This window comes from Leptonychotes weddellii, chromosome 6 (assembly GCF_054177405.1).
Source record: "Leptonychotes weddellii isolate Sample4059 chromosome 6, ASM5417740v2, whole genome shotgun sequence".
NCBI lineage: Eukaryota > Metazoa > Chordata > Mammalia > Carnivora > Phocidae > Leptonychotes > Leptonychotes weddellii.
Window position 1 is genome coordinate 117,031,035 of NC_138374.1, and position 24,914 is coordinate 117,055,948.

Here is a 24,914-nt window from a genome sequence, read left to right on the forward strand (position 1 = left end):
CCTGGGGACCCTCTTGAACTCCTCGGCTGAGCGGACCAAGGGTTGGATCCGGAGCCCTTCCGGGACCACCAGCAAACACTCTTCTCTTTTTAATACTCTTTCCAGTATTTCCTGGCCTGGACCTTTTCAAAATGGCTCTCTGTGACTTGGGGACAGCTCTTGGTTCAGGGTCTCGTGACATGCTCACCTCTGCCTGGGAGGGTGAAGGGGCAACTGCTCTGTGTCACTCCCCCAGCCTGAGCTTTGAAGCTCTGGGTGGAAAGTGGATGGCACCCAGTAGGATAAACATGCATAGGTTGAAACTTCCGTATTGTGAGTGGCCCGAAACCATCTTAAAACTTAGCGACTTTGCAGAAGTGCAGGGTGTTTTTAGAAGCAAACTAAACCTTCTCTAAGTCTTTGTCCTGCTACCATTTTAACTTACTGACTTGGTTGGGGTAACCTAAAGGGGGTTGTATGTGTTTCCTAATGGGGTTGTATGTGGTTCCTACAGCAACTCTGGGCACCCTGCATGCCTGAGTCCCCGGGCCACACCCTCCCAGTTGCTACAGATCATCCTTGGTGGGAGTGGTGGCAGAGCTGTTTATTTGTTATGTTATTTAGATGAGAGGATTCCAAGCCAGGTCCTTGGAGAGGTTGCCTAACAGGGACTGCTCATAGAAGTGAGCTGTTAAGTTTCACAGGTGTGTGCAGGCTCATCATTAATTTAGCAGTCCTACATGGGTAGATTAACCAAAAACTTCCCCAGACCTGACTCTGGGGCCTCCTTTGTGAATAATTCATCTTGCCCGTAGGCCCTGCATTTCCTGGGTTCTGACATCACGAAAATGTACTGGACCTTCTAATTGTGAGAAGACACCCAAGAACCAAAAGAAAGGTTTTGATATCAGTGTTTGAAGGAATCAACTAAAACGGGCCCCTGGAACCAGCACCTGCTATCTGGGGCACCCCCTCATGAGGCTGGGGAGCAGGGCCCGTTCTGGGGGGGCTGGGGGCAGGAGTAGGTAGGGCTGTAGATAGGGCTCGTGCAGAACAGCATGGCTGCCGAGGGGAGGTGTCCTGCTGTGTCTTGGGGTTCTTGCTTTGTTGTGTGGACGGCCCCCCACCCCCCACCCCACAGGCACTCCAGCTGTCTGGGGTCTTTAGACTGGTGGTTCTCAACCTTAGCTGCACACTGGAATTAGCTGGGGAGCTTTAGCAAATGTGGGTACCTGCCCACAAGTAGAGAGACTGACTTAATTGGCTTGGGGTACAGCCTGGGCATCAGGATTTTGAAAAGCTCCCCGGGTAATTCTGATATGCAGCTGAGGTAAAACCATTGCTCTAGAGAGTTTTGCTGCTGCCTGGGGAGGAAATGGTTCCTGTTTTGAAAACCGAGTTTAGCTGCTGTGCTTACTGCCAGGCTGTGAGCCCTTGGTCCCAGAAGGTGGGCTTTTGGCAGAATGGGGAGGACGAAAGGGCACTGCAAAGCTGGGGTTTCTTTTACTTGGCAAATGAAAAAGGTAGCTGTGTCTGGTATTTCTTGGGAGAGATAGAAATATCTTGTAATAAAGTATGCTGGGGTGGGGTTGGGGATGGTGGGTGACTTACTTGTTCCTTGGCCCAGACAGCCTTCTGTCCTCCTCCCCACCTCCCAAAGCATCACTCCTGAAAATACTCCTTTGGTTCGGTGCCCACATCAGCTCTTTCTTTACTTTGTCTAGTTCTTGAATCCATTCCCTACCATGAGGCCTCCGCCTGTCTCCCTACCTCATTTTGCCCCAGCACAGAAGCCCTCAGGGGGCAGGAATCCCTTCTAAGAAACTCATTTGTTGGACCCTGCATGGGGCGATAAGGATGAATGCTTCTGAAGGGAAAGGATGGTGGGCATGGCCCCTCTGAGCCTGGCCTCCGCCGAGCCCCTGGATGAGAAGATCTGGGCCGAAGGGCAGCGTTCCTCAGCCCAGACTTGCTTCCAGCGCCGCCCCGTCTGGGGAGCAAAGTCTGGGGGTGAAGGGCTGTGTGCCCGCTCGGCTGGGGAGCTGGCGAAGCTTCATCCGAACGCTCCTGTCTTTTGTCCTTCGAAGTGTCGTTCCGCCTTTAATCCCATCTTCAGCTCCGTGCTCTCCCTCAGAGCCACTTGTGGAAGGGTGTTTCAAAGAAACCTTCTGCCCTATCACGATCCCATTCGGACCCCTAAGGATGATGCTTTCTTCCTACCCGAAGACAGATCACCTCTGAGCTCCTAAGGGAATCCCTCTTTCCTGTCTCCAAGGAAAGGCATTTGTGTGTTTCCCCGGTCGCTGAGAGACTAGGGCCCCCATCCCGGCAACGTCAAGACAGAGGCTATAAATAGCCTTGTCAGAACAACCTGTATCTGCCGCCCGGCCTGTGCCTGGTGGGGACCGGCCTGTGCCTGGCGGGGACCGAGCTGCTCTTCCTGGTGCCACCACCCGGGAGCTGTCACTGGCCCCGCCTCCAAGGAGTCCCCCCTCCAGCCCCTTCGGTGGGAGGTTGGGGGCGGTGAGACAGGCCTCCCCATTCACAGAAAGGAGGCACCAGAAGGTGGGGAGACGGCAGCGGAGGAGGGGGACCGCGCCCTGGCCCTTGCAGAAAGTGGCAGCTGTGTGGGGTGCTGTGGCTCACCTGAGGCGGCAGGGACACCAGGTCTGTCCAAGGTCACGCCGCAAGTTTAGGTTGGAGCCAGGGTTAGAACCTACACCGCTTGCCTCCCGACCCAGAGATTTTTCTGCGTTAGTCCGATGAAAGGCAGCCTGTGGTGATTTCCAGGGCTGGTGACAGTGAAGCCAGGCCCTCTGGCCATCCCTGCCATCAGCTTCTTTATTCCTGTCTGGGGTCGGACCCTGGAAGTGGGGCCAACTTCTGCCCCGTCAGTTTCCCCAGTGCCCACAGGTGGCGGCAGCTTGGGTTTTGACCTCTGAGCTCTCCTTGTGTCTCCGGGACCCCAGGACTCTGGAGCCACCCAGAGCATCGGGGTGGGCCCCCTGAGAACACATGATGCCTGCTTCTTGCAGAATGTCAGAGCTGAAAGGGACCCGTTTGGTCTAGTGCCTCACTTTACAGATGGAGAAACTGAGGTCCAAAGAGGTGGGAAGGCTGCACCAGGCCACATGTGTGGTCAGGTGGAGCCAAGACTAACACCCTTCTTGGACTTCTGTCACGTGCTCTTCTTGGTCCTCTTCACTCAGTGGGTGACCCCGGACCAACTATGGTCCTTGTCTTCTCAGAGCCTTCTACAGAATGGAAAGACCCAAACAACTTCAGGCTCCAGTCCATAAGGCACACCAGTCAAGGGGACATTGGCCCTTACATTTAACTAGCAGGGAGTTCCCTGTCCGTTCCAAAATCTTACAACTTTAATCATTTAAAAGTTGTCTTTGGTGTCTATCCCAAAATCCCACTTGCTGGATATTCTTCCTCGTGTGTGTTTTCTTTGTGGATACGGAGGACAGAAGCTGACTCTATCTGTGGTTAAATATCCTTCCGCACACGTGGAACATGCTCCCAGCCCCTCTCCAACTCCTGCCCTCAGGTGTTCTCTGGTCTGTGCTGACACCATTGACTTTTTTTTTTTAATTTAATTTTATTATGTTATGTTAATCACCATACATTACACCGTTAGTTTTTGATGTAGGGTTCCATGATTCATTGTTTGCATATAACACCCAGTGCTCCATGCAGAACGTGCCCTCTTTAATACCCATCACCGGGCTAACCCATCCCCCTACACCCCTCCCCTCTAGAACCCTCAGTTTGTTTCTCAGAGTCCATAGTCTCTCATAGTTCATCTCCCCCTCCGATTCCCCCCCCTTCATTCTTCCCTTCCTACTATCTTTTTTTTTTTTTTTTAACATATAATGTATTATTTGTTTCAGAGGTACAGGTCTGTGATTCATCAGGGAGGGTATGTGCTATGGTGAGAGCTGTGAATTGTGTAAGCCTGATGAGACAACCGTTGACTCTTGAAAAACTCAAGGCAGATGCAAAGAGGAAGGGGTTCTCAGGGGTCAGAGTAGAAGCCACCCCTGGTTCTGTTCCTACACTTGTCCGGCCATCAGCCCCTTTCCTGGACGGAGCCTCTGTGGCACGCCTGGGATGTCAGCCAACCCTGATGACCCTGGGACCAGTCAGGGAAATACCCGTCTCTCCCCGGGCCTCAGGCACACCCAGGCCTCAGGCACGGCCCCAGCCCCTGCCCTTCCCAGCATGAGAGAAAAGAATACTAAAAAGAAATTTGTTCCAAATTAGAGCAGTAGAGATAACATAAGAATCTTCAGAAGTGTTGGACTATTTAATGTTTTTAGGTGCTATCTCAGGAGCCTGCACAGACCAAGACTAACCTCAAAAGATGTTTCATGCCGGCCCAGCCCCAGGATAACCTTCCTTTTAGGCTGTAGGCTGTATCCCCCTCCCGTGGAGTTCACCGCCCATTGCCTTCTCTGGCCCTCCCTGGTGTTGGCTTTTCTCTGTGCAGACGGTAAACCTTGGAAGACCACAGCTCACATCCCCTTTCGGATGCAATGCTTCACCGAGCACTAGTTTCAAAAGCAGACTTCTAAGTGCTGGTTGGGTTTAGTTGCTATGTCTTCTCTCTTGCATCCTGTATCACTGGGATGGACTAAAGAGTATAACAAACAGCCCCTGCTTTTCAGTCATGGAACGTTAAGAGCAAGTTATTTCCCCCTTTAAGTCAAGTTACATTGGCAGGTGGGGACTCCACTTAACACATGGGAGATTTTTGTGGGCCAGGCCCGGAAATGGTGTTTTTTACACCCACACGCCATTGGCCAGAACTGGGTCACGTGGCCACACGAGGGCGGTTGGGAGATGAAGTACAGCTGTGAGCCCAGGTGGCAGAGGAAGCAGGTTGCGGTGAGAGCATTTAGCGGGCTCGGCCACGCAGCCCTCCTACCCTCTTCTCTGCCCAGCCACCTTTGGGAGCTCTGCTCATACTTTTTTGGCAATGGGCTGTAACTCTGTACCTCTCCTTCGTCTGTCACCAAGGATATGCCGCTCCTGGGATGAGGTCCTATCTTCCCTAGCTACACTGGCAGCTCCTTGAGCACAGACGCTCTCCTCCATCCGGTGCCTCTGTAGCATCTGAAGCCACCAGGGATGCCCCAGGGAGGTCCGGCTCCTCCCTGGGAAGCACTCTCAGGATCACTTTTTGAAAATGGAGACTCAGGGACCCCCGCCTCAGACTTACTGGGTCCTGAACCTTTGGAGGTAGGACCCTTGCATCTGCTTTAATCCAGGTGATGATCCTATTTACTGAAGTCAGGGAATTACCTGTTTAGGAAATACTTAATAACTTCAATTAAAATACGAGATGGCATTTATCACAGATTCCAGAGGGTCACACAGCTAAGTAGAGACAGAACCGAGGACTCAGGGCCCCTGGGTCCCCGTTACCCTCACCATGACCTGCTGAGCAAGGCTGTCGGAGTGGCGGCCCTTCGCCATGGTGAGCGGCACATGGTGTGAAAGCATCCGAACCATGAGCCGAGTCCTGGCTGGTCACGGCAGCTCCAGCTATGAACTGAGGAGCCATGGCCAAGTCACTTCATCTCTCCAGCCTGGGGTCTCCGTCGTCCTTTCAGCAAGAACCCTGTGAAAGGAGCCTGTCTTGATTTTCTTCCCCGAGGGTCCCTCCTCTGCACGGGAGCAGATCCTTCTCACCACCTTTTCACGGAGCCGGTGGGGAGTTTAGGTATTGCCTACCGGGCTCTAAGCTGTAAGGGCTTCCGCAGGGAGGGGTCAGGAAGAGGACCTGCCTGGCTGGCACGTGTCCCCTCCTCTAGGACTATTTGTGATTTACTCAAGACATCCTCACCTCTGCGTTCCAGATGCCTCCCCTCCGGCCCACCCCTTCCTGCTTCACCATGTTAGACCATTTATCCTGACTTAGCTGGCTTTACCCTATAAAGCAGTTCCAGTTCCAGTTTGGGGCACATACAACGACCATCCACCCAAGGAGTTTAAGGAGAAAGGAAGAAAGATCCCACACTAGAAGCAAAGGCTGAATTCCAGCTCATAGTTTAAAATGCCAGATTGGACTCTGGATCCAGCTCCCAGCCCGTGAGCTAGAAAGGGTGGCCCCACTGGGCTCATCCTGGGTGCCCAGGAGCCTGGATTCCCTTCTCTCTTCCACTTCCGACTCTCCAGGTAATCCACACCTGTGCACTTTCTGGCTTTGGGATCCTTCTGTATGGAGGACCCAGATCTGTCCTCCTCCAGAGCCTCAGTTTCCTCTTCTAGATGGTTCAATCTACCCATAAAAGAGCATGGGGACCCAGGCCTGGCCTGGCATGTTCCCTGGGGGACAAGAGGACCAGATAAATTTGCCAAGAATCAGGAGCACTGAATTTCTAGGGCCAGGAGGAAGAAGGGAGCTGTAGTGGCAGAAAACCTTGAATCACAGGGCCTGTGGCTTCTATCCACGGTGCTGTCCTGACGTCCCCTCTCCTACCCCCACCCCACTTAGCTTAGCTTAACACTTTCCAGCCTATGGCCCCCATCCTACCTCTCTTCCTGGCTCTAGAACAAAATTTTCTGTAGCCTATTGGAGGTCTTGCATGCCCCTCAGATGGCTAAAATTTAACATGTCCAGAACCAACTCATAGTTCGGCCCATAACTGATTTCTCACTGTGTTTCTGCCCCACCCCTCTAGACCCCGACCTTTGAAGCCTCAGGGGTCTCCCCCTCCTCCCTTCACCCAGCCTGTCTCTGTGGGTTCTGTCTCTTGTGCTGCGGATGCCAGGCTCTCCTTTCTGCCGCTCCCCCTGCCCCGCCCCGCCCTCTGTTGGGTGTTCATCATCTCTCACCTATATACTCTAGGAAGTCACCCAACTGGCTTCCATCCTGTTTCTTCACCTTTTGTGCACCCTGCTTATGACTGCCAGGGGCCTATCATTCCGGTATCGCAAAGCCCTCAGAGCCTCCCCTCTCCTTCCCGAGCGAAGCCCATCCTTGGTTCCTGTTCCTTATAGAGCATCCCCAACCCTGCAGTACCTGGCCTCAAGCAAACCGTTGTGTTTTTAACTTTCTTGTAGCACTGAGCGCTTGGGGTGAGGAGGACGGATAGATACAACTCCGCCCCAGCCGTGTTGGGCAACAGACCCTCGTTGCTCCCCTCCCCAGCCATGAAGTATTTGGACGCGGGCGGCTGGGCAGAGGGACATCCGGGAGGAAGACGCTGCAGCCACGTGGCTTTCTTAGGACGTCGCCGCAAGATCCCGAGACAGGCAGCTGGAGGGCTGGCTCCCAGAAGCAAGGGGTTGGGCCTGACTAGCCTGCGGGGGTGCTGGGGGCAGGCCGGCAGCCGGCGATACTGACCGGGCTGCAGCAGTCCCCGGGAGGGGCGCAGGAAATTAACTCGGAAAGGCGGAGACTCCTGGAGCTGGAGGAGACTGGAGGGGTCAGTGCGGCCGGCCGTTTCCCTCTTTCCAGGCGGGCCCGCATGAGATCCATCCCAGGCAGGGGAGGGGCAGCTGTATTCATTACCTCCATCCTCCTCCAGCCCGGTGCGCAGGCCTTCCTTGTCCGGGGCGCCATGCGGCGTGAGTCCAGCTGGTTGGATCCCTGCTCCGTGGGGCGCCGCGAGCGTGGGGAGGCAGCAGCCCAGCGCTGAGCGCTTCCGACGAGACCACACAGGCAGAATCGCCGTTGCTCTCAAGCCAAAAGATTGGCACATTCAGTGAGGTCATATGCCAAAGGAAGAGGGTTAGCCAAGGGCGAGGCCCCCACTCCACGTGTGTCTGACTCCAAAACACATGTTCTTTCCACTACACACATGGCACCTTGGGTGAGGCCAGAGTCAAGTCTGAAAAGCTCCAAAGGAGCTCCAGCCTCCCCCCTCAATCTCTGCTGACCTGCCCTAGGAAGCGGGGGCTCTCGTTCAGCCGGTTCCCTGGTGCTGCAATCCAGGTCGCTTTTTCCTGCTCTGGTCTGGGGAAATCCGGGGTGTCACACTCTATTACCATTGCATCAGCCTCCAGTTGGTGAGCCCCTCATCGTCCTTCTCATCACCTGGCTGTTGCCCGGTGTGGAGAGTGGTGTTGGATGGTCCCCCCGTGCCGTGATGCGGATGGCAGGCAGGAGCTGGGTCTGCAGGGCACTGGCTGGCCTTGCCTCGGGGAGCTGGAGGCAGGTCCTCTGTTGGCAGGAACACGCGGAGAGGCAGGAGGCCTGGCTGATCTCCACAGTCACACACGGCAGGGAAAGTGTGGGTTCCTGAGGAGGGTGTGGAAGCTGGTGGGTCTGGGGTGTCTGGAGACCATTTCCACTTGCACTCACTTCTCTGTGCACCCCAAATGCCAGCCTATCTTTCCTGTCCCTCATTTTGATGGGCTGTAATTCTCTGGACCAGGGGCCACATCTTGGTCATCGTTGTGTCCTCTGCACGTGGTAGGTGCTTGATGCATGTTTGATAAAGGAGGAGTGGGCTTGGAGCTTCCCTCCAAACAGGGAGCCCTAAGAGGTGGTGGGGCTCCCCAGAGGGCGCAGGCGCAAGCTCCTCAGCACACACAGTGTGTGAAAGCTCATCTCCGGACTGTTCTAAAGGGAAGCTTGCTAAGATTCTGGATGTGGAATCAATGGATTTTTCCAGTAACTCTGAAAAGAAAAATCTCACTGAGTGAGCAGAAAATGCAAGGACAACCTTCCAAACATAGAGCAGCTCCCTCCATCCCATCTGTGATTGCTCAGCTGTTTGCCCTGGAGGATGAGGGCAGGCAGGACTGGGTCACTAAGCAACCGGGCCCTGGCACCTGCTGGCAGGAGTTGGCCTGGTCCTTCCTAAAGGGGAGGGGGCTGGTGGCAGGGGGGGAGGGGGGATCATGCCGAGGGGCCCATGTGAGGGGGCGGGAGAGCCTCCTATGACAGGTTTCTTCTGGCTGCCTTTCCGCCATGGAGAGTGGCAGGCGGAGGGGGAGGAACCAACCCACTTCTTGTTTGTTTTCATTTCCCAGTTTACTTCTGAGCAAGACCCCGGTTTGGCAGTCCCAGTAGTTTGAGCATCCTCTGTTGGCCCAGGTGGAGTGGGGAGGGGGCGTGCTGCTCAGGGGACCCAGGCCCTTAAGTGAGCCCATTACCGGGCCTGGGAACCCAAGCCACGAGCCTTCACTGTGTGTGCCTCAGGAAGCATGCTTACTGCTCCAGGCCTCACTTTCTCCTTCTGGGATAATAAAGGCCATCTCAAGAAATGCAGATGGATGATGAATTTTGACGTGCGGAGGGGGGTTTCACAAATGGGGTACGTGGAAGCATAAAGCTCTGTTCACAGAACAGAGAGAAGGCAGCAGCTAGGGCTCTGCTGGGAAATGGTTAGAATGAATAATAATGGCAGTGAATCACCGGGCCTTGATGTGTGGCAGGCACCGTTCTAAGTGCTTTCCATGTGCAGACTCATTTGTGCTTTCCATCTAACAGTGGGGAAACTGAGGCACAGAAGCGGTTCTCGCAGTAGGAAGGGGCAGACCCAGGATTTGGGCCCAAGTCTGATGCCAGACCTCCTAGCCCCTAAGCTGTACTGCTTCTCCGAAAGCTCTTTCCAGAATTTTCCAAGTTGAAGCCCCGGCCTGAGGCCCAAATGTGCCCACCAGCGCATCCCCACGTCGGCAGCATCCATCCGGGAGTCTCTGAGGATGGCGCACTTTGCCAGGCCATTGAGGAGTGGGAGGAAACCAAATGTCCCCACCCCTGAGCCTTTGTGACAGCAAGAGGACACACACTTGAGAAGACTCAGAGTTACCTGACAACCGACCGAGACGCGTTTCAGGGTCACCAGCTGGCTCCCGGGCAGTGGCGTGGGGTGGGGTTGGCCGGGCAGGTGGCACTGTGACAAGAGGCCATGTGTGGGCTGGTGAAGAAGCTCCGGCACCACCCGGCTTGCAAAGCTGAGGGCACAGGTGGGGTCTTCAGGGAGAGGGAGCCAAGAGGGACTGCACTCCTTCCCGCAGGCAGTGCAGGCCGTGCTGGGCCCTGGGTCCAGGCCCCCCCGCGCCGCTCTCCGCTGCTGAATCATCTGAATCCCCCTTGGCCCTAAATGTGCTGCACTGCGGGGAGCTGCAGCCGAGCTGAAGCTGGCGCGTGGTGGGAGAGGGGGTTCCTGCAGCCAGGGCACCCAGGAGCGGCCTGTGATTAGAGCACGCGAGCGGGGCTTCTAAAGCCACCCCCGTCCCCTGGCCTTGTGACACTGCTGGCTTTGGCTCTGTGCTCTCAGAGCACATGGGATTGTCCGAGAAGCTGAGGAAGCCTTCTTCAGAGTGTTCTCGTGCGGGGAGGTTCCAGTGTGGGAGAGGGAGGATGCAGTTTGGAGGTGGGGATGCATGGCCCTGAAGGTGAGCCTGTTCCCAGCTCCCAGCTTGATGACTTTGAGAATATGCCATGGCGCTGGGGCCTGCAGAAGAAAGAAGACAGAGAGAAAGAAGTGTTTCCCCAAATCTTCCTTTTGCTGACGCATCCATGTCCCTAGGACGTATGAAGTTGGAAAGCCAGACGTAGCTCCTTGACCGTGGCCAGCCATGGCCGGCTGAAGGGAGAGCGTGTGAGGCCGGTGGGGGAGTCCCTGCGCCTTGAGTCACCTAACAACTCCGGTTGCTCCAGAATGGGGGTGCCTGGGCCAGTTTGTCTCCAGGCCCCTTCTAGATCTGTGTGCCTGAGCCCCTCTCTGGAGAGTCCCCTGGGAAGCTCTAAGACGCTCAGCTCGCTGTAGAGCTCCTCTGAGTTGGGCTGGGCTGTCTGGGGCAGCCCGAGGGTCCAGCCATTTCTTAGTCGTGCAGGAGAGTGGCCGGCGCCCAGACAAAGAGCCAGCCCCTGCAGGATGAGGGCCACCTTGCTCACAAGTGGGATCGACTGCTCACTTGCGTGGAAGACAGAAAGTAAGGGACACTCCCAACTGTATGGGAACCAGATGAAACTAGCTAGCTACAAGGCCTCCAGTTGCCCCTGCCCTTGGAATCCCCTTTTTTAAAACTGTGATAAAACAGACATTACACAAGTACATTGACAGTGTTGTGTGGCCAATCGCACGACCATCTCCAGAACGTTTCTGTCCCCAGCAGCCAGCAGCTCCCCATCCCCCTGTCCCCACAGCCAGCCCCATTCTACTTTCTGCCCCTGGGAATTTGACTGACTCGAGGAACCTCCTATAACTAGAATCACACAGCATCTGTCCTTTCGTGCCTGGCTTATTTCACTTAGTGTAATGTCTTCAGGGTTCATCCATGTAGCGTGTGCCATAATTTCCTTCCTTTTTATGGATGAATAATATCCCATGGCCTGTCCACACCACACTTTGTTTATCTATCCATCCGTCAGTGGGTTGCTTCCGTCTTTTGGTTTTTGTGAGGAAAGCTGCTGTCAGCAGGAGTGTGCAAATACCTGTTTGAGTCTTCGTTCTTACTTCTTGTAGGTATCAACCCAGAGGTAGCCTTGCTGGATAATCTGGTGGTTCTTTCCATTTAATCTTTCGAGGACTTGCCAGTCCGTTTACCAGGTGGCTTCACCATTTCACGTTCCCACCAGCAATGCCCAGGGTTCCAGTTTTCTCCACGATCTTGCCAACGCCTGCTATTTTCTTGGTTTTTGATGATGGCCATCCTAATGAGTACGAGGTGGCGTCTCACTGTGGTTTTGATTTGCGTTTCCCTAATGATGAGTGATGTTGAGCCTCTTTTCCTGTGCTTATTGGCCATCTGTTTGTCTTTGGAGAAATGTCTATTCCAGTCTTTTGTCCATTTTTAAAATTGGGTCTTTTTGTTGTTGTTGTTGTTGTTTTTGGGTTGCTGGGGTTCTTTATATATTCTGGATAGTGATCCTTTGTCAGACATATGATTTACAGTGGAATCCTCTTTAAATTGTTTCTGAAAGAGGAGCATCCAGGCTCCAGACTGACTGGAGCCTGGGACGGGGTCTTGGGACCCACTCTGTCACCCTGCCCACCGTCATTCCTGACTCATTCCACAGTGCTCTGGTTCTGGGTGCTCTGTCGATAGGTACCATGGACCAGGAACCCTATAGGAGCTGTATACAATTCTAGAACCTCTTGATCTCCCTATATTTGTTTTGGGGTTTTGTGTGCATGCGTACAAGCATGTGCACGTACGTATGTCTTATTACTTCTTTGTGTTTCCTTCAGTTCATTAGGCAGATGTTTAATGAGCCCCTCCTGTCTGCCAGGCACCGTTCTGGGAGCTGCATCGGTGATCGGGGCAGTCCCTGTCCTCGGGGAGCTTGCATTCTGTCATCAAGCTGATCAGCATGTGTGTGATGGGCGCCGATCGGCAGAGACAGCCAGGGCCACTGTGTCCAGCCACAGCCAGTCTGCGGGGGAAGGGGGCCCAGGGAGAGTGTCAGGGAGCCCCCCAGGGCAGAGTGCACGTGCAGCTTTGTAGAGGGCAGAAGAGCAAGCGGTGTCTCTGGGGCCCACGGTTGAGAGGGATAGAGTCCATCTAGGCCTGCAAGGGGGTCCCTGGGACTAGGGTAAGCAAATACGCTGGTTTGCCCAGGACTGTCCTGATTCTAGCACTGAAAGTCCTGCACCCCAAGAAAACTCTCAGTCCCTGGTCACCCTACCTGGGACTCAGGAGTTGAGACCCCTGCCGACTTATCCACGAGGCATAGTGGTGTGTGATGTCAGAAGGGCCCACGGTTCTTTATGGGCCCACAAAAATGTTTTAATTGATCTTAAAATCAGGGGGGAAGAAATTAACTTTTAGATTGAAGAATGTGCTTTCTTATCTGATATTAATATATTTTTCTTTATATCAATGCTATCCTAAAATAGCATTGATATAAAGCTATTATATCATGCTATTATAAAATAGCATTTCCCATCTTTTTTTTTTTTTTTTGGAGGAAGAGGGCCCCTCGGCCCCGAAGACAAGAGTGCTTAGGACGCACAGAGTCATAACGTGGCTCTGGCTGACGGGCCTGTGAGAGATCGAGGTGAAGGCAAGAGGACTCCCATGTTGAGTCAGCCCCACCAACCAGCCTTTCTCTGCCCCACCAGACAGCTGACTATGGATGATGATGCTGGCCACAATGACAGTTCACTAGCCACTGTTTATTGAGTGCTTGCTGTGTACGTGAAGTGTGCTAAGCACTTCCAGATGTGCGATCTCGTTTCATCTCTGCGACAAATGTGTCAAGAAGGCCTTGTTGTCTGTGCTTCACAGACAAATCCGAGTCTCGGGGAGACCGCCTGCACAGACTGAGGGCACGCAGCTGTGCAGGGCTGTGTTGTCTAGGGGTGAGGAGCAGGGACACTGGGTAATAACATACCAACCTCACTGAGTCCTTTCAGGGACTAAATGGGATTGTGACTTGGGAGGCCCCGGCCTGTTGGCGATTTTTGTCACGATCATGAGGCCGCAGATCCAAGGCCCCAGGGCTCTCTCGGCCTCCTGCAGGTGGCTGGTGTTCTCCACCCCGGACTCACCGCAGATGACCTGCCCCTGCTTGTAGACTGAGATGGCCGCCTGCGAGAGGGAGGGACACTGTGCTCAGGCTCCATGCTGGCCCCCTGGGGAGCCCGCCGGTGCGGCCCTCATCGGGTCCCCACATGCCGAGCCGCGCTGTCTGGTGCTTCCTCTTGGGGCCCGCACCTCTGCCTTCCCTCTGCAGGTGGCCTGCGCTCTCCCAAGGACAGGGACCGCGGCCCGCCGGTTTCCTGTACCAAGGTGACTTTCACAGCCCTCACCCCGTGGGCAACTCAATCAGTTACTGTTGACTGACTGTCTGCATTGACCATCTGCTCTAGGTTTTCGTCTTCGGTCTCTTTCCAGTTTCTCAAGTCCCACCCCCTTCTTACTCCCTGCTCCTCTGCATCCCCCCATCAGAGCAGCTCAAATCCCAAATCCCGCATGGTTATGCTTATACGGATGGCTCCCTGCTGAAACTTCCTTCCTTCCTTCCTCTGCTGGGAACAGCCTACTGGAGAACACACTTGAGGAGTTTCCAACCCTTTTATTTCTGGGATGTTGGACAGAGCCAGAGAGGGTTCTGGGAGAATCAAGCCCTTCACGGTCCAGGGTGTGGCTGGGGCGGCCATTCCAGAACATGGGCCCTCCAGGACCTGGGAGGGGGCCCTGTGGTGAGGCCCATGGGGCTTCCTCTTTCCCATCTGCTCGAGGCTGTCACCAAGGGACCAGTGAGCCTTGAATGTGGTCTGGGCGTTGAGCAGGGCGTTCCGAACCCAGCCCAGACAGAGGGGTGTCTGCCCCTTTCCCTCAGGGGTCCCTATTTAGGACGGGCATGAGAGAAACATCAGGTGTTTGGGGCCCGCGCCGCTCTAGGGGAGCAGGGTGTCCTGGAAGGTGTCTGCGGATGGTCCTTCTCACGCAGTCCAGCCTGAGGCTCTCCCCGCTGACATAGGCCTGGGGGTGCTCTCCGCCCAAGGGGCAGAAGAATGGCTGCTGACAGATTTGCTAAGAGCCGAGAAAGAGGAAATGCGGCAAAGGCTCATGGAGACGGGCTTCCGGGGTAGTTTTTGTTTTGTTTTCTTGAGTGGTGTGAGTTAGGAAGGTGTGGGCCTCCTTGAGCCTTGCTGACGGACGAGTAGAGAAAGCAAGCGGCCAGTACTGAGACCAGTCACGCCGTAGACGTTAGAAACGTCTGGATACTGTCTCAGGTCAGTTCTTACCCCTGCGATTCGGGTAAGCCCGGCCATCCTCCGAGGGGCCCCACCCCCACCCCCAATTCTCTGAAATAGAAGAGGAAGCAGTGACGAAAGAAACCACCCCCTCCTCGAGGTAAACTCGTAGAGCTGCAGAGGCGTCTCACTTCATGATTTCACAGAGGAGGACACTGAGAGCCTCAGAGGGGAGGTGACTTGCTGGTGGAGGTCACGGGTCGTGGTGGTCTTGCATTCGTTCTGACCAGGAAACTGCAAAGAGCTGAGCAGGGCTGGCCGCCAGGCAGAGCTGGCAGTCCGTGCAGCCCGGGCCTTCGCTTCAGCCCCTTGGGGTGCAGGTCCGTGGGAGGTGCTCCTGGGCCTGACTGCAGCCCATGGCAGGGCTCGGGGCTGGGCGCCACCCAGGCCACCCCACCCTGTCCCGGGCACCTCCTTGGAGGTCATGGAGGGCTCGACGGAGCCTCGCAGCAGGTACCAAAGCAGCACAGTCATCAGCCATCATGTCTGTCTCCCTCCAGGGAACATCTAATTGGGAAGATGAGACTAACACGTGTGAAATAATAATTAAACCACAAAAGGCCGTGTACAGTTAGACCCAAATGCAGCCACACAGGCTGTGAAGGCACCTCCAGGGTCCTTGGAGTGCTGGATGCTGAGGCCCATGGCGTGTGGTAATTGGCAGCTTGGCCACGACAGGACTCTGAGGTGTCGGGGCCCCGGGGCTGGGGTTTGGGAGTCACTCCCCGAGCCAGGGAGTGAGCCTGGCCGTCCGCCTGCCTCCCTCCCTCCGCTGGCGTGTCGCCTCCCGACAGGAGCCGGGAGGAGAGCAAGCCCAACCCCAGTGAAGCCACGAAACCTTTGCCTGCTTGTGGCCAAAGTGCCCATGAAGTGAGAGCCAAGTACAAAAGGCCGGTGTGCCGGGGGAGGACGCAGCTCTCAACAGGAGTGTCGTTCAGGAGGAAGGCGGCGCCCAGCACAAACCTCTATATTAACCTTTCTCCGTTTGGGAATTAAAACGGCAGGGATCTCCTATATTAGGAGAGCAGAGAACGAGGAGAATGCCGTGGGCCGGGGAACTTTCATTCAGGACGCTGAGGAGACGGCGCTAGGGGAGAGGCGGGCTCCGTATTCTGAGCGGGACAAACGGCCCGCGGGGTAGTGCAGAGGGGGGACGCGCCAGATGCCCTAAGTAAAGTTTTACGGAAACACAGCCACGCTCATCCGTGGCCGCTCTGAGCTACGACGGCGGGGTTGCGTAGTTGCAGGGGAGACCGTATGGCTAGCAAAGCCTCAAATATTTACTCCCTGGCCCTTGACAGAAGAAGTGTGCCAGCTGCTAGTGCAGAGAGAGGAATGAACACACTCCATGGCACGGTGGCCAACCCTGATGAAGTGCTCAAGGAGAGTGGGAAGTGGGATTGGCTCCTAGGGGTAGGGCTTCGTAGGCCCGGGAGGATAGGAACAGTATGTGCCTTTGGATGGGTTTGATCATGTCCACAATGTGTTTGCAGCCGTGATCTCATCTGGTCTTACCTTTGCATGCATCCTATTAGGCAATGAAGGATTTGTATTTCAAATCGATAGATGAAACTGAGGACAGAGACTGAGGCTTAAAGAGGTTATCGGATTTCCTCAAGATCGCTTAGTTAGTAATGGGGGTCAGAGCCCAACTACATGCATAAGCATAAGTTCATCCCGCAGGCTTTTCTTGAGCCTCTGCTTGTTCCCAGCTGCAACTAGGCTCTGGGATGCCGTGACAGGTAAGGGAGGAGTAGGTACTTCTCTCACAGAACTCAGTCTGCACTGAAATCCAAGGCTCACTGCACTGCAATTCCTAGGAAAAAGTAAGATCTTTCTCTCCCCCAACCCCTTGTAGGCAGTGGGGAGACACTGAAGGTTCTTGAGCAAGTATCTATTGTCTGCTTCATGCTCGGTGCCAGTAGGCATAAGGAGAAATAGAAGTATGGTATAAGTCATTAAGAAAATTCACTCTAGTTGGGAAGACAACTCAAGATAGGTAGTTTACTTGGAGGTTAATATAAGTGGAGGCATATTTAAGCACCAGACAGTATAGTGCTAGCTTTAAATGTGGGTTAGCTTTAACCTTGCTGGGGCTCAGTTTCTCCATCTGTGAAATGGGAATTCGCATGAATTTGTGGTGAGGATGACATGAACTGATACAGATCATCACCATCGTTCAGGGCAGGAGTGGCCAGAGAGGCCTGGACAGAGTGAAGGACCTCAGGTGGACCGACGGGAGCAATACGATGAAAGCATTGTGAAGGAAGAAGAGGCTGAGAAGTTGAAGAAGAGGGAGAGTAAAATTTTTAGCAAAAGTGAGGTTTGTGTGATTCAGGTCAAAAGAAAACGGGCATGAAGTTATCTGATGTGTCAGAGTGTGTCTGATGCTCCTGAGCCTGCTCCTCACCCCGGGGCCCCCCTCATTGCTGGGGCTTTCGGAGGCTGCCCTGTGTCCACCTGGGGATACTAGAAACCACAGGACTCATTCAGAGCCTCTTCCTCCGCCGTGACCAAAATTAAGACCTGTGTCATTGGTTAGAATGCAGAATTCACCGATGTTTGGGTTTCTGCTTAAAGTAAAATTCAACTTGGGGTAGATCTGCTCTGAGGTAGGCCCCAGAGCACAGGGGATGATCCTCTTGATTTTGTTGTTGAGGATATATATTTTTTTAAGTTAAGGACTTAAGTTTTAAGTTAGGACTCCTGGCACCCAGCCTCTTCACGTAGCTGTACCCTCATACCCTTGAGCACTGAGAGGCAACACAGCCCCTTCCATGGCTCAGGATATGGGGGCACAAACGTATTTTTCACCAGCACTGTGGCTCTGCCGGCTATGTGGGGAGCAGCTAAAGCATCTGCCTCCAGTGCCAGGGGCTGAGTCGGAGCAGACGCATGCCATGCTGCCCCGAGATGCACAGACCCCCTGCGAGAGACACCTCGGCGGCCCATGTCGAAATGTGTGAAATCCTAACAGAGTGAGGTCCCCCCTCTGTCTCCATCTTGCGCCACCCCGGGGAGACAAAACTCTATCTGCCTGGTTTCTAGCTTCGTACCCGTGGGGGGAAACCAATCTTTCACTTTGAGGACTTGAAAATCGGACAGGTGAATAAAAATGGAGGTCTTTGCCTTACCCCGTGAAGACTCCTATATTATTGATCTTGTTCACACAGCAGATACTTGCCTTTTAGGTAAATCTTTGGGGCAGTGAATATCTGTGGGTGCCAGAGCGTTAATTGTGCTGCTGGGTGGGGACCCTTGGTGTCTGAAATTGCTCACAAGGGGTCTATGCCAGTTCTCCTCAAACATTGCTGCCCGTTAGAATTACCTGGGAGAGTAAAAAATCCCGATGCCTAGGCTGTACCCCACACCATACATCAGAATCTCCAAGATGGAGCCCAAGCAGGGTTTCTAGAGATCCGCTGGATGATTCTGTGTGTAGCCGAGTTTAAGAACCACTGGCCTAGATTCTGTACCCTCCCTGGGAGGGGAAAGGATCCGTGGGCTCTCGGGACTGTGGATCGCTGGCTGATTGGCTGGCCTACTTCGGCAGGTGATTCATTCAATCCGTGGGTCAGAGCTTGTCTGCCAGATGGGGTGGGCAGGAGCCATACCAGCCCTGGGGGCCGACCTTCCAGCCTGGGGGTGCTCCACATGCTGACCACACAGGGCTCGGGGCACTCCCGGATGGGGTGGTGAGATCAGGATGGCCATCTTCTGCGTCAGTCCGGGAAGGGGTGGCCTCAGATGCTTGTGTCACTTCCCCAGGTTTGTGGTGGGCAAGGGGGAGGAATAGATGGGCTATCTGCTGAAGAGAAGGGGAACAGGAAGAAGAAACCTTTACTTACAGCAGCTGTGACTTGCTGTACCCAAACCCAGGCCTGGAATAATGGACTTTTGAAAGCCATGAACCAGCTGCCTTTTCTTACAGGGAAATGGCTGTAGCTCACTTGGAAACTATGAGAGGAGATCTTCCAGGAGCTTCTAGAGTTTCCTTTCCATTATTTAACTCTTTTTTGGGTAGATGAATATGAGAAAGCTGTCAGCTCCTGAGGAGGGGACAGCCTGTGTGCTTCAGAGATGGGTAGAATGGAGCCCAGGATAGGAACCAGATAAGTGGTCTTTCTGACTGGCAGCTCCCACGGTTGAGCCGTGGCCGGGTACATCTGGTCCCATAGAGGTGGTCCAGTTTGGGGGGGCGGTTTCCGGGGAGGTCCATGTCTCTGGGAACTAGCTGTGGGAAGGGACCGGGAATGAGGAGCTCCATGTGAGGATCTCCGGATTGATGCATCGCCGGTGAATGAAGACACTTTCTGAGGTTCACAGCGGTTGTTGCTTACCTCGGGCCTAAAGGAGGTGCCCTGGGGTGTGCTTCCCCTTGGGTGCTCTTGGATGGAATCACGGTCCAGTTCCAGAGCCCGAGTGGCCATGCAGGAAAGGGTGGCTCCCGCCTGCTGGCAGCCGCGTCCCACTGGAGAGATTGGAAGGCCCTCCTCGCCATCTTTGCAGGGGACATGGTGCCCCTGGGTCCTGAGTCCTCTGGGGCCTGGCCCACTGATCCGATTCACCGTGGAAGAATGTTTCACAGGGCCCATAATTTCTGGGCCTTGGTCTGACAGCTGCACACCCCAGCCCTCATGGAATGGCATGGAATTTCAGTGACCATTATGGGAGTGGCAGAAGCGACCGTCCTAGAGTTGTCATGTGGTGAATTGAGAAGAACATGGGCTCCAGACATGGACGCACTCTGTTCCAGGCTCCACTCAGATGCTTACTAGCAGTGGCTGCACAAGCATGCTCCGTAACCTCTCTAGGCCTCAGCTTTGTGATCTGTGAAATGGGAGTGGTATGAGAGAGGGTATGAGAAAGGATGGAGCACAGGGCTGGTACCGGCAGGATCCCTGAGGAAGAGGATGGGGGGGAGGGGCAGCCGGACCAAGGGAAGATGCGGTGATGGAAAAGGGGTGTCGGCTCATCTCCATGTAGAGGGGTGATGGGGGGCGGGGGGAGGCCACACCAGCTCCCCGTGGCAGCCACAGAACCTGACATGTTATCAGCTCTGTCGGGTTGGAAAGTGGGAGGAGGAAGGGCGGGCATCCTGCTGGGTGTGCCCTATGTCTGGGGACGGCTTGCTGAAGGGAGGACTGCGGGGACAGGCTCCGGAAGGGGGTCCTCTTGTGTTCCACCGGGTGCTGTTGCCGTGACAGGGCCGCTGGGAAATCTGCCAGCCAAACCACACTCCTGCAGGAGGGTGCTGGGTGGTGGCAGGGAGGCAGCGGGGAGAACACAGGGGCCCTGCCTCTCTGGGCCTCAGTTTCCTCATTTGCCAAAGGAGAATCCTGACCCGCCCCAAGTCTGCTCAATTTCTAAAATCAGGTGAATTCTGGGTGGCTTTTTACCAACTTACTTGTTTTCCCAAACCATGGCTCCCGCTACACACGGGCAGCATGAAGACCGCATCCGGAGGGTGGGCGGCGGTGAAGTGGAGAGAAATGCAGGGAATTGATTGAGGGACAGAGTTGCTTAGACCCCAGAATTCGCCCCCACAGTGTGAAAACCTATGACCTCCATCTCGTTCCTCAGCGTTGTTCTTCCCTTATCCTTCCTTGGGGGTGGGGAGCGGGGGCGGGGGGGTGGGCAGCAGGGGAACCCCTGGGAAGAACACAGCAGAACAGCCCTGGGATTTCCTTGTAGGTCTGCACCTACCAACTCAAGTTACTGAGCTCCTCTGAGCCCTGGTTGTCTCACCTGAAAATGTAGGTAATAATCTCCATCTCACAGAGTTTAGGTTTGTGAGGATTAAAAGAGACAGTGCTTGCCAGGTTCTTGGTACAGAGGAGGTGCTAAGTAGATGTTGGTTGTCCCCATGCCCCAGGAGAGGAGGCTGATTCTCTCAATTATTGTAGAAGAACAGCCCCCTGTCCCCTTCCGGTTCACTCATTCATTTGACAAGTATATATGGTTGACCCCTGAGCAACTTAGGGGTTGGGGGCGCTGCCCCCCAGCACAGTCAAAAATCTGAGTATAACTTTTGACAGCCCCTAAACGTAACCACTAATAGTCTGCTGTTGCCCAGAAGCCTTACCAATAACATGAACAGTCTATTAATACAATTTTGCATGTTATATGTATTACACACTGCATTCTTACACTAAAGTAAACTAGAGAAAAGAAAATGTTATTAAGAAAATCATAAGGAGGGGCACCTGGATGGCTCAGTCAGTTGAGCGTCCAACTCTTAATTTCGGCTCAGGTCATGATCTCGGGGCTGTGGGATTGAGCCCTGAGTTGGCTAGCGGGGAGTCTGCTTGAAGATTCTCTCCCTCTGCCCCTTCCCCACTCGTGCTCAACCTCTCTCTCTCTCAGATAAATAAATAAGTAATTAAGTAAATAAATAAATAAAATCTTAAAAAATCATAAGGAAGAGAAAATAACATTTATAGCACTGGACTATATTTATATATAAAAAAATTCCTGTATAAGTGGATTCACGCAGTTCAAACCTGTGTTGTTCAAGGAGCAACTGAACTTCTTATTATGTGCAAAGTACTGTGGCCGGTGATGTAGGGCCTGGGCTGATGCTCATGTGCCCTTGGTCCCCTGGGTCTGGGTGAATTGCTGTCGTTCCCATCAGCATATGCTGGGACCGTGTGTACATTCCTGTCTCTCCGGCTCTCGTTGCTTCCTCCGGGAGACGGTGCCTTGCATTTCTCTGCAGCTCCCATAGCATCTCAATGCAATCTTTTCCCTAGTAACCCTCGGTAAGCAAATGCTGTTCTGCTGATGCACCGAATTCGTCGTCCGTGCCCGTGTGCTGGGCACGTTCATATTAGTCTCGCAGCAAGCCCGAGGGGTAGGCATTGTTCCCATTTCACAGGTGAGGAGACTTAGATTTCAGTTACTTCCCCGGAGCTGGCCGGCTACCCAGTGGCACCACTGGGATTTATCTCTGATTGTTCTCACCCTGCGCCCATGAGATTAGTTTTCACCGCGCGGGACTGGTGCTCCCTTATTCGAGGTCTTTGGGAGGGTCTGGTCCTCCCCTTTCTCATCCGGAGAACCACTGCGCACCCACTCTCACTTCTGTCTGTTCCAGAATGTCTGTAAACCCGCCGAGGAGACGCAGCGGCCGCCCACACTGCAGGAGATCAAGCAGAAGATTGACAGCTACAACACCCGGGAGAAGAACTGCCTGGGCATGAAGCTGGTGCGTCCGGGGAGGGGGGGGTGTTGGAGGGCTGCCCGCCCCCACCCGGCCCCGCCCTCGCCCTCGCCCTCGCCAGCCCCCACCCGGCCCCGGCACCCGCCCACCGCCCCCGGCCGCCGCCCCTTCCACTGGGGGCTCCTGTGCTCTCCCTCTGGATTCCGGGGAGGCCCCTCGGAGGCCCCTCCCCTTTCTTCAGGCCTCGGGAAGCCTCGGGGCTTGTGCGAGGCCGTCAGGGACCCCCCGCGGGCTGCGGGGAAACAGAATGGGCTTTAGAGTAAGATCCAGGTCAGTCGCTGGCTCGTCCCCTTTTTCGCTTTGGGAAACCTTCGAGCTTCGGCTAAAATAGAGATACCAGTGCCCATTTGTCGGAGCTCTTGTGGGAATTAAGTACCGTACAAAGACCTCAAGAACTGGTATTGCTTGGCCCCCAGGAAGGCCTCACGAGGGGAGTTCGCAGCTCCTGTCCTCTCCCTCTTGGTTGGTGCACTTCTACCGCCTGCGTCTGGGGAAGCTTCCCGAGACTGCAGAGCTCCGAGGGGAGGCTCGCAAAGGCCATCTGCAGGGGGAAGGGGCGAAGGTAGAAGAACCCTGCCCCCTGCTGGTGGCTGCTGGCTCTGGGGCTTCAGCCAGATGGAGCGCTAGAAAATCCAGTCTCCCACGGTCCTGGGCTTAAGTCTTGCAGGCTGCCCCGTTTTGGAAAGAAATGCAGGAGGAAATGCAGTGGGCTGGTTTTGCGAGGACCTCATTACAGAGCCTTCCTGCTCCTCCCTGGTTTGGAGGGACAAACTAGAGAGGCCACTCCAGACCCTGCCTCCTAGGAGCGGGGACTCAGCAAAGGCAGGGGACTGGGGCAGGAAGCCTGAGCCCTGGGAGGGAAAGCCAGAGCAGCTCCTCTTGTCCTCTCGGGTTGCTGGATACTGCAAGCCTTCTCCTGGCCCAATGCGGGGCGGGCAGGGGGACATCATCTCTGCCCTCTGGCACCTGCAGGTCTGCAGACACAGGAAGGAACTCGGGGCGGGAGGGGAGGGCCTGCCTGGGATGGCACTATTTGGAAAGGCCTCTGCACGCCCCCCCCCCCAACCTGGTGCAGTGACTCAGAGTGGCAGATGGGATCATGCAAGATAGACGTGAGCGGACCCATATGGCGTCCCCTCCGCAGAATGAAGATGGTACCTACACGGGTTTCATCAAAGTGCATTTGAAGCTCCGGCGGCCGGTGACGGTGCCTGCTGGGATCCGGCCCCAGTCCATCTATGATGCCATCAAGGAAGTGAACCTGGCGGCCACCACCGACAAGCGGACATCCTTCTACCTGCCCCTCGATGCCATCAAGCAGCTACACATCAGCAGCACCACCACGGTCAGCGAGGTCATCCAGGGGCTGCTCAAGAAGTTCATGGTTGTGGACAATCCCCAGAAGTTTGCACTTTTTAAGCGGATACACAAGGACGGGCAAGGTATGCGAGGGCAAGCTCCCCGTCAGAGACCACCTCTCCCGCTAAACCCCTGCCAGACTTGGGAGGGGAGGGCTGGGCTTCCCCAGGGCGCCGCCGCCCAAGCCACGTGGCAGAGAGCTGGACGGTAAGCTCATGCCTGCTCCCCGCGCCCCCCACTTTATATGTGACTGCAGGAAACCACAATGTGGGCTCCCACTTCCTAATCTGTGGCATGGGAGAGAAACCACCCACCATTCCTAATCTTTTGGGGAGGGTGATGTGAATGGAAACATGTGTCAAACTCTGGGCAGACACCGAAGATAAAAGGTCATCATGCCCTATTCATGTCATTAGATTCATTTCATTACGCTGAAAGGATGGCTCCTTCCCGTTATGGCCACCCCTTGTCTGCATTTCCATCCCTGCCCCTCTTTTCTGAGATGCGCCTCCAGCCCCCTCTCTTGGTTTGCAGTGTTCTTCCAGAAACTCTCTATTGCTGATTGCCCTCTCTACCTGCGCTTGCTCGCCGGGCCTGACAATGACGTCCTCAGCTTCGTGCTCAAGGAGAATGAAACCGGAGAGGTGGAGGTAGGTCTGGGCCCCTTTGCTCGGTGCCCGAACCCAGCCCTCAGGGCACCCTGGCTGGGTGCAGGTGGGCATTGTCCTCACTGCCAGCATAGGCGGGGGCCACGCGGCAGTAGCCAAGGCAGCTGGGAAAATGGCCTGGGAAAGTTGAGGCCCGGGGAAGTGCTGGGCCGCAGAGGTTTCGCGCCTTAAAGCCAGGATTGTCAGCATCCTGGGGGCGCAAGTCAGGGCCGGTGTCTGGCACGGCCTGTGGAAAGAAAGGATTTCGTGTGCTTTTTTCCCTGAAAACCCAGGGTGGAGGGGCACTGAGAAATGCCTGTGTCCAGGCCCCAGCTGTTTTTGCTCCAGGCTGGCCTGAGGCCCCACCAGCTCCATCTCTGGCCTCCACTGGATATGGAGATTTTTGAGCCATTTGTCTCTTCCTGGTTCTTAAAAGCTGGCCTCCTTCCTCAAAGGGGAGTTCATCAGAGTCCAGTCTGGTGGCACGGAGTCGGGTGGAATCAGGCTGGTGCTCTGCGTGGCCTGGGATACTTGGGAGGCATGGAGGAGTGACCGAGGGCAGTTGTTTGTCACGCTGCGGTCAGTGGAGGCCTAGGGTTTGGGGGAGCAGTCTCGGGGGTCACTGTGGAGATCTGGGGGATCCAGGCAGGGTAGGGCCCTGTCCCTTCACCCTGCTTCAATCAGGCAGCTCTGCTTCCGTCTGATTTACACATTAAAGTGCATAGGACTTTGTTTGAAAAACGTACTCTGCTGACAGTGTTTGGACACCGCGGGCCCAGCGCAGAGCTCGTGGGCCTGGGAGTTTAGAGACCGGGCCCTAATTCCCTTTCTGCTGCCGCAAGCCCCGTCCCCGTAGGTCCGTCGTCTCCCGTCTGTGGACTTCAGTCTTCTCAGTTAGGCAGTGTGGGGATTAAACTAGGTAAACCTTCATATTCTTCTGTGCTCAAAAGAGCTTAGGAGTCAAAATCCTTGGCTCCACAGGGTAGGGTGGTGAGGGCTGGGGGGGCTCTGCTCCTGGGTCAGCCTGAGAGC

General features: G+C 54.9%; 1 protein-coding gene and 1 long non-coding RNA gene across 3 annotated transcripts in view; one reads left to right on the plus strand and one right to left on the minus strand.

The window, feature by feature from the left end:
• The window catches only part of LOC145722356 (uncharacterized), a 285,608-nt gene that overhangs the window by 147,275 nt on the left and 113,419 nt on the right, over window positions 1-24,914 (minus strand). The gene's annotated exons all lie outside the window — the stretch shown is intronic.
• The window catches only part of RASSF5 (Ras association domain family member 5), a 64,558-nt gene that overhangs the window by 36,537 nt on the left and 3,107 nt on the right, over window positions 1-24,914 (plus strand). For both annotated transcript variants that reach the window (XM_081825138.1, XM_081825139.1), the window contains 3 exons: window positions 21,751-21,861; window positions 23,021-23,318; window positions 23,770-23,885. In XM_081825138.1, coding sequence (XP_081681264.1) covers window positions 21,751-21,861; window positions 23,021-23,318; window positions 23,770-23,885 — 525 coding nt within the window. The remainder of the gene's footprint in view (window positions 1-21,750; window positions 21,862-23,020; window positions 23,319-23,769; window positions 23,886-24,914) is intronic.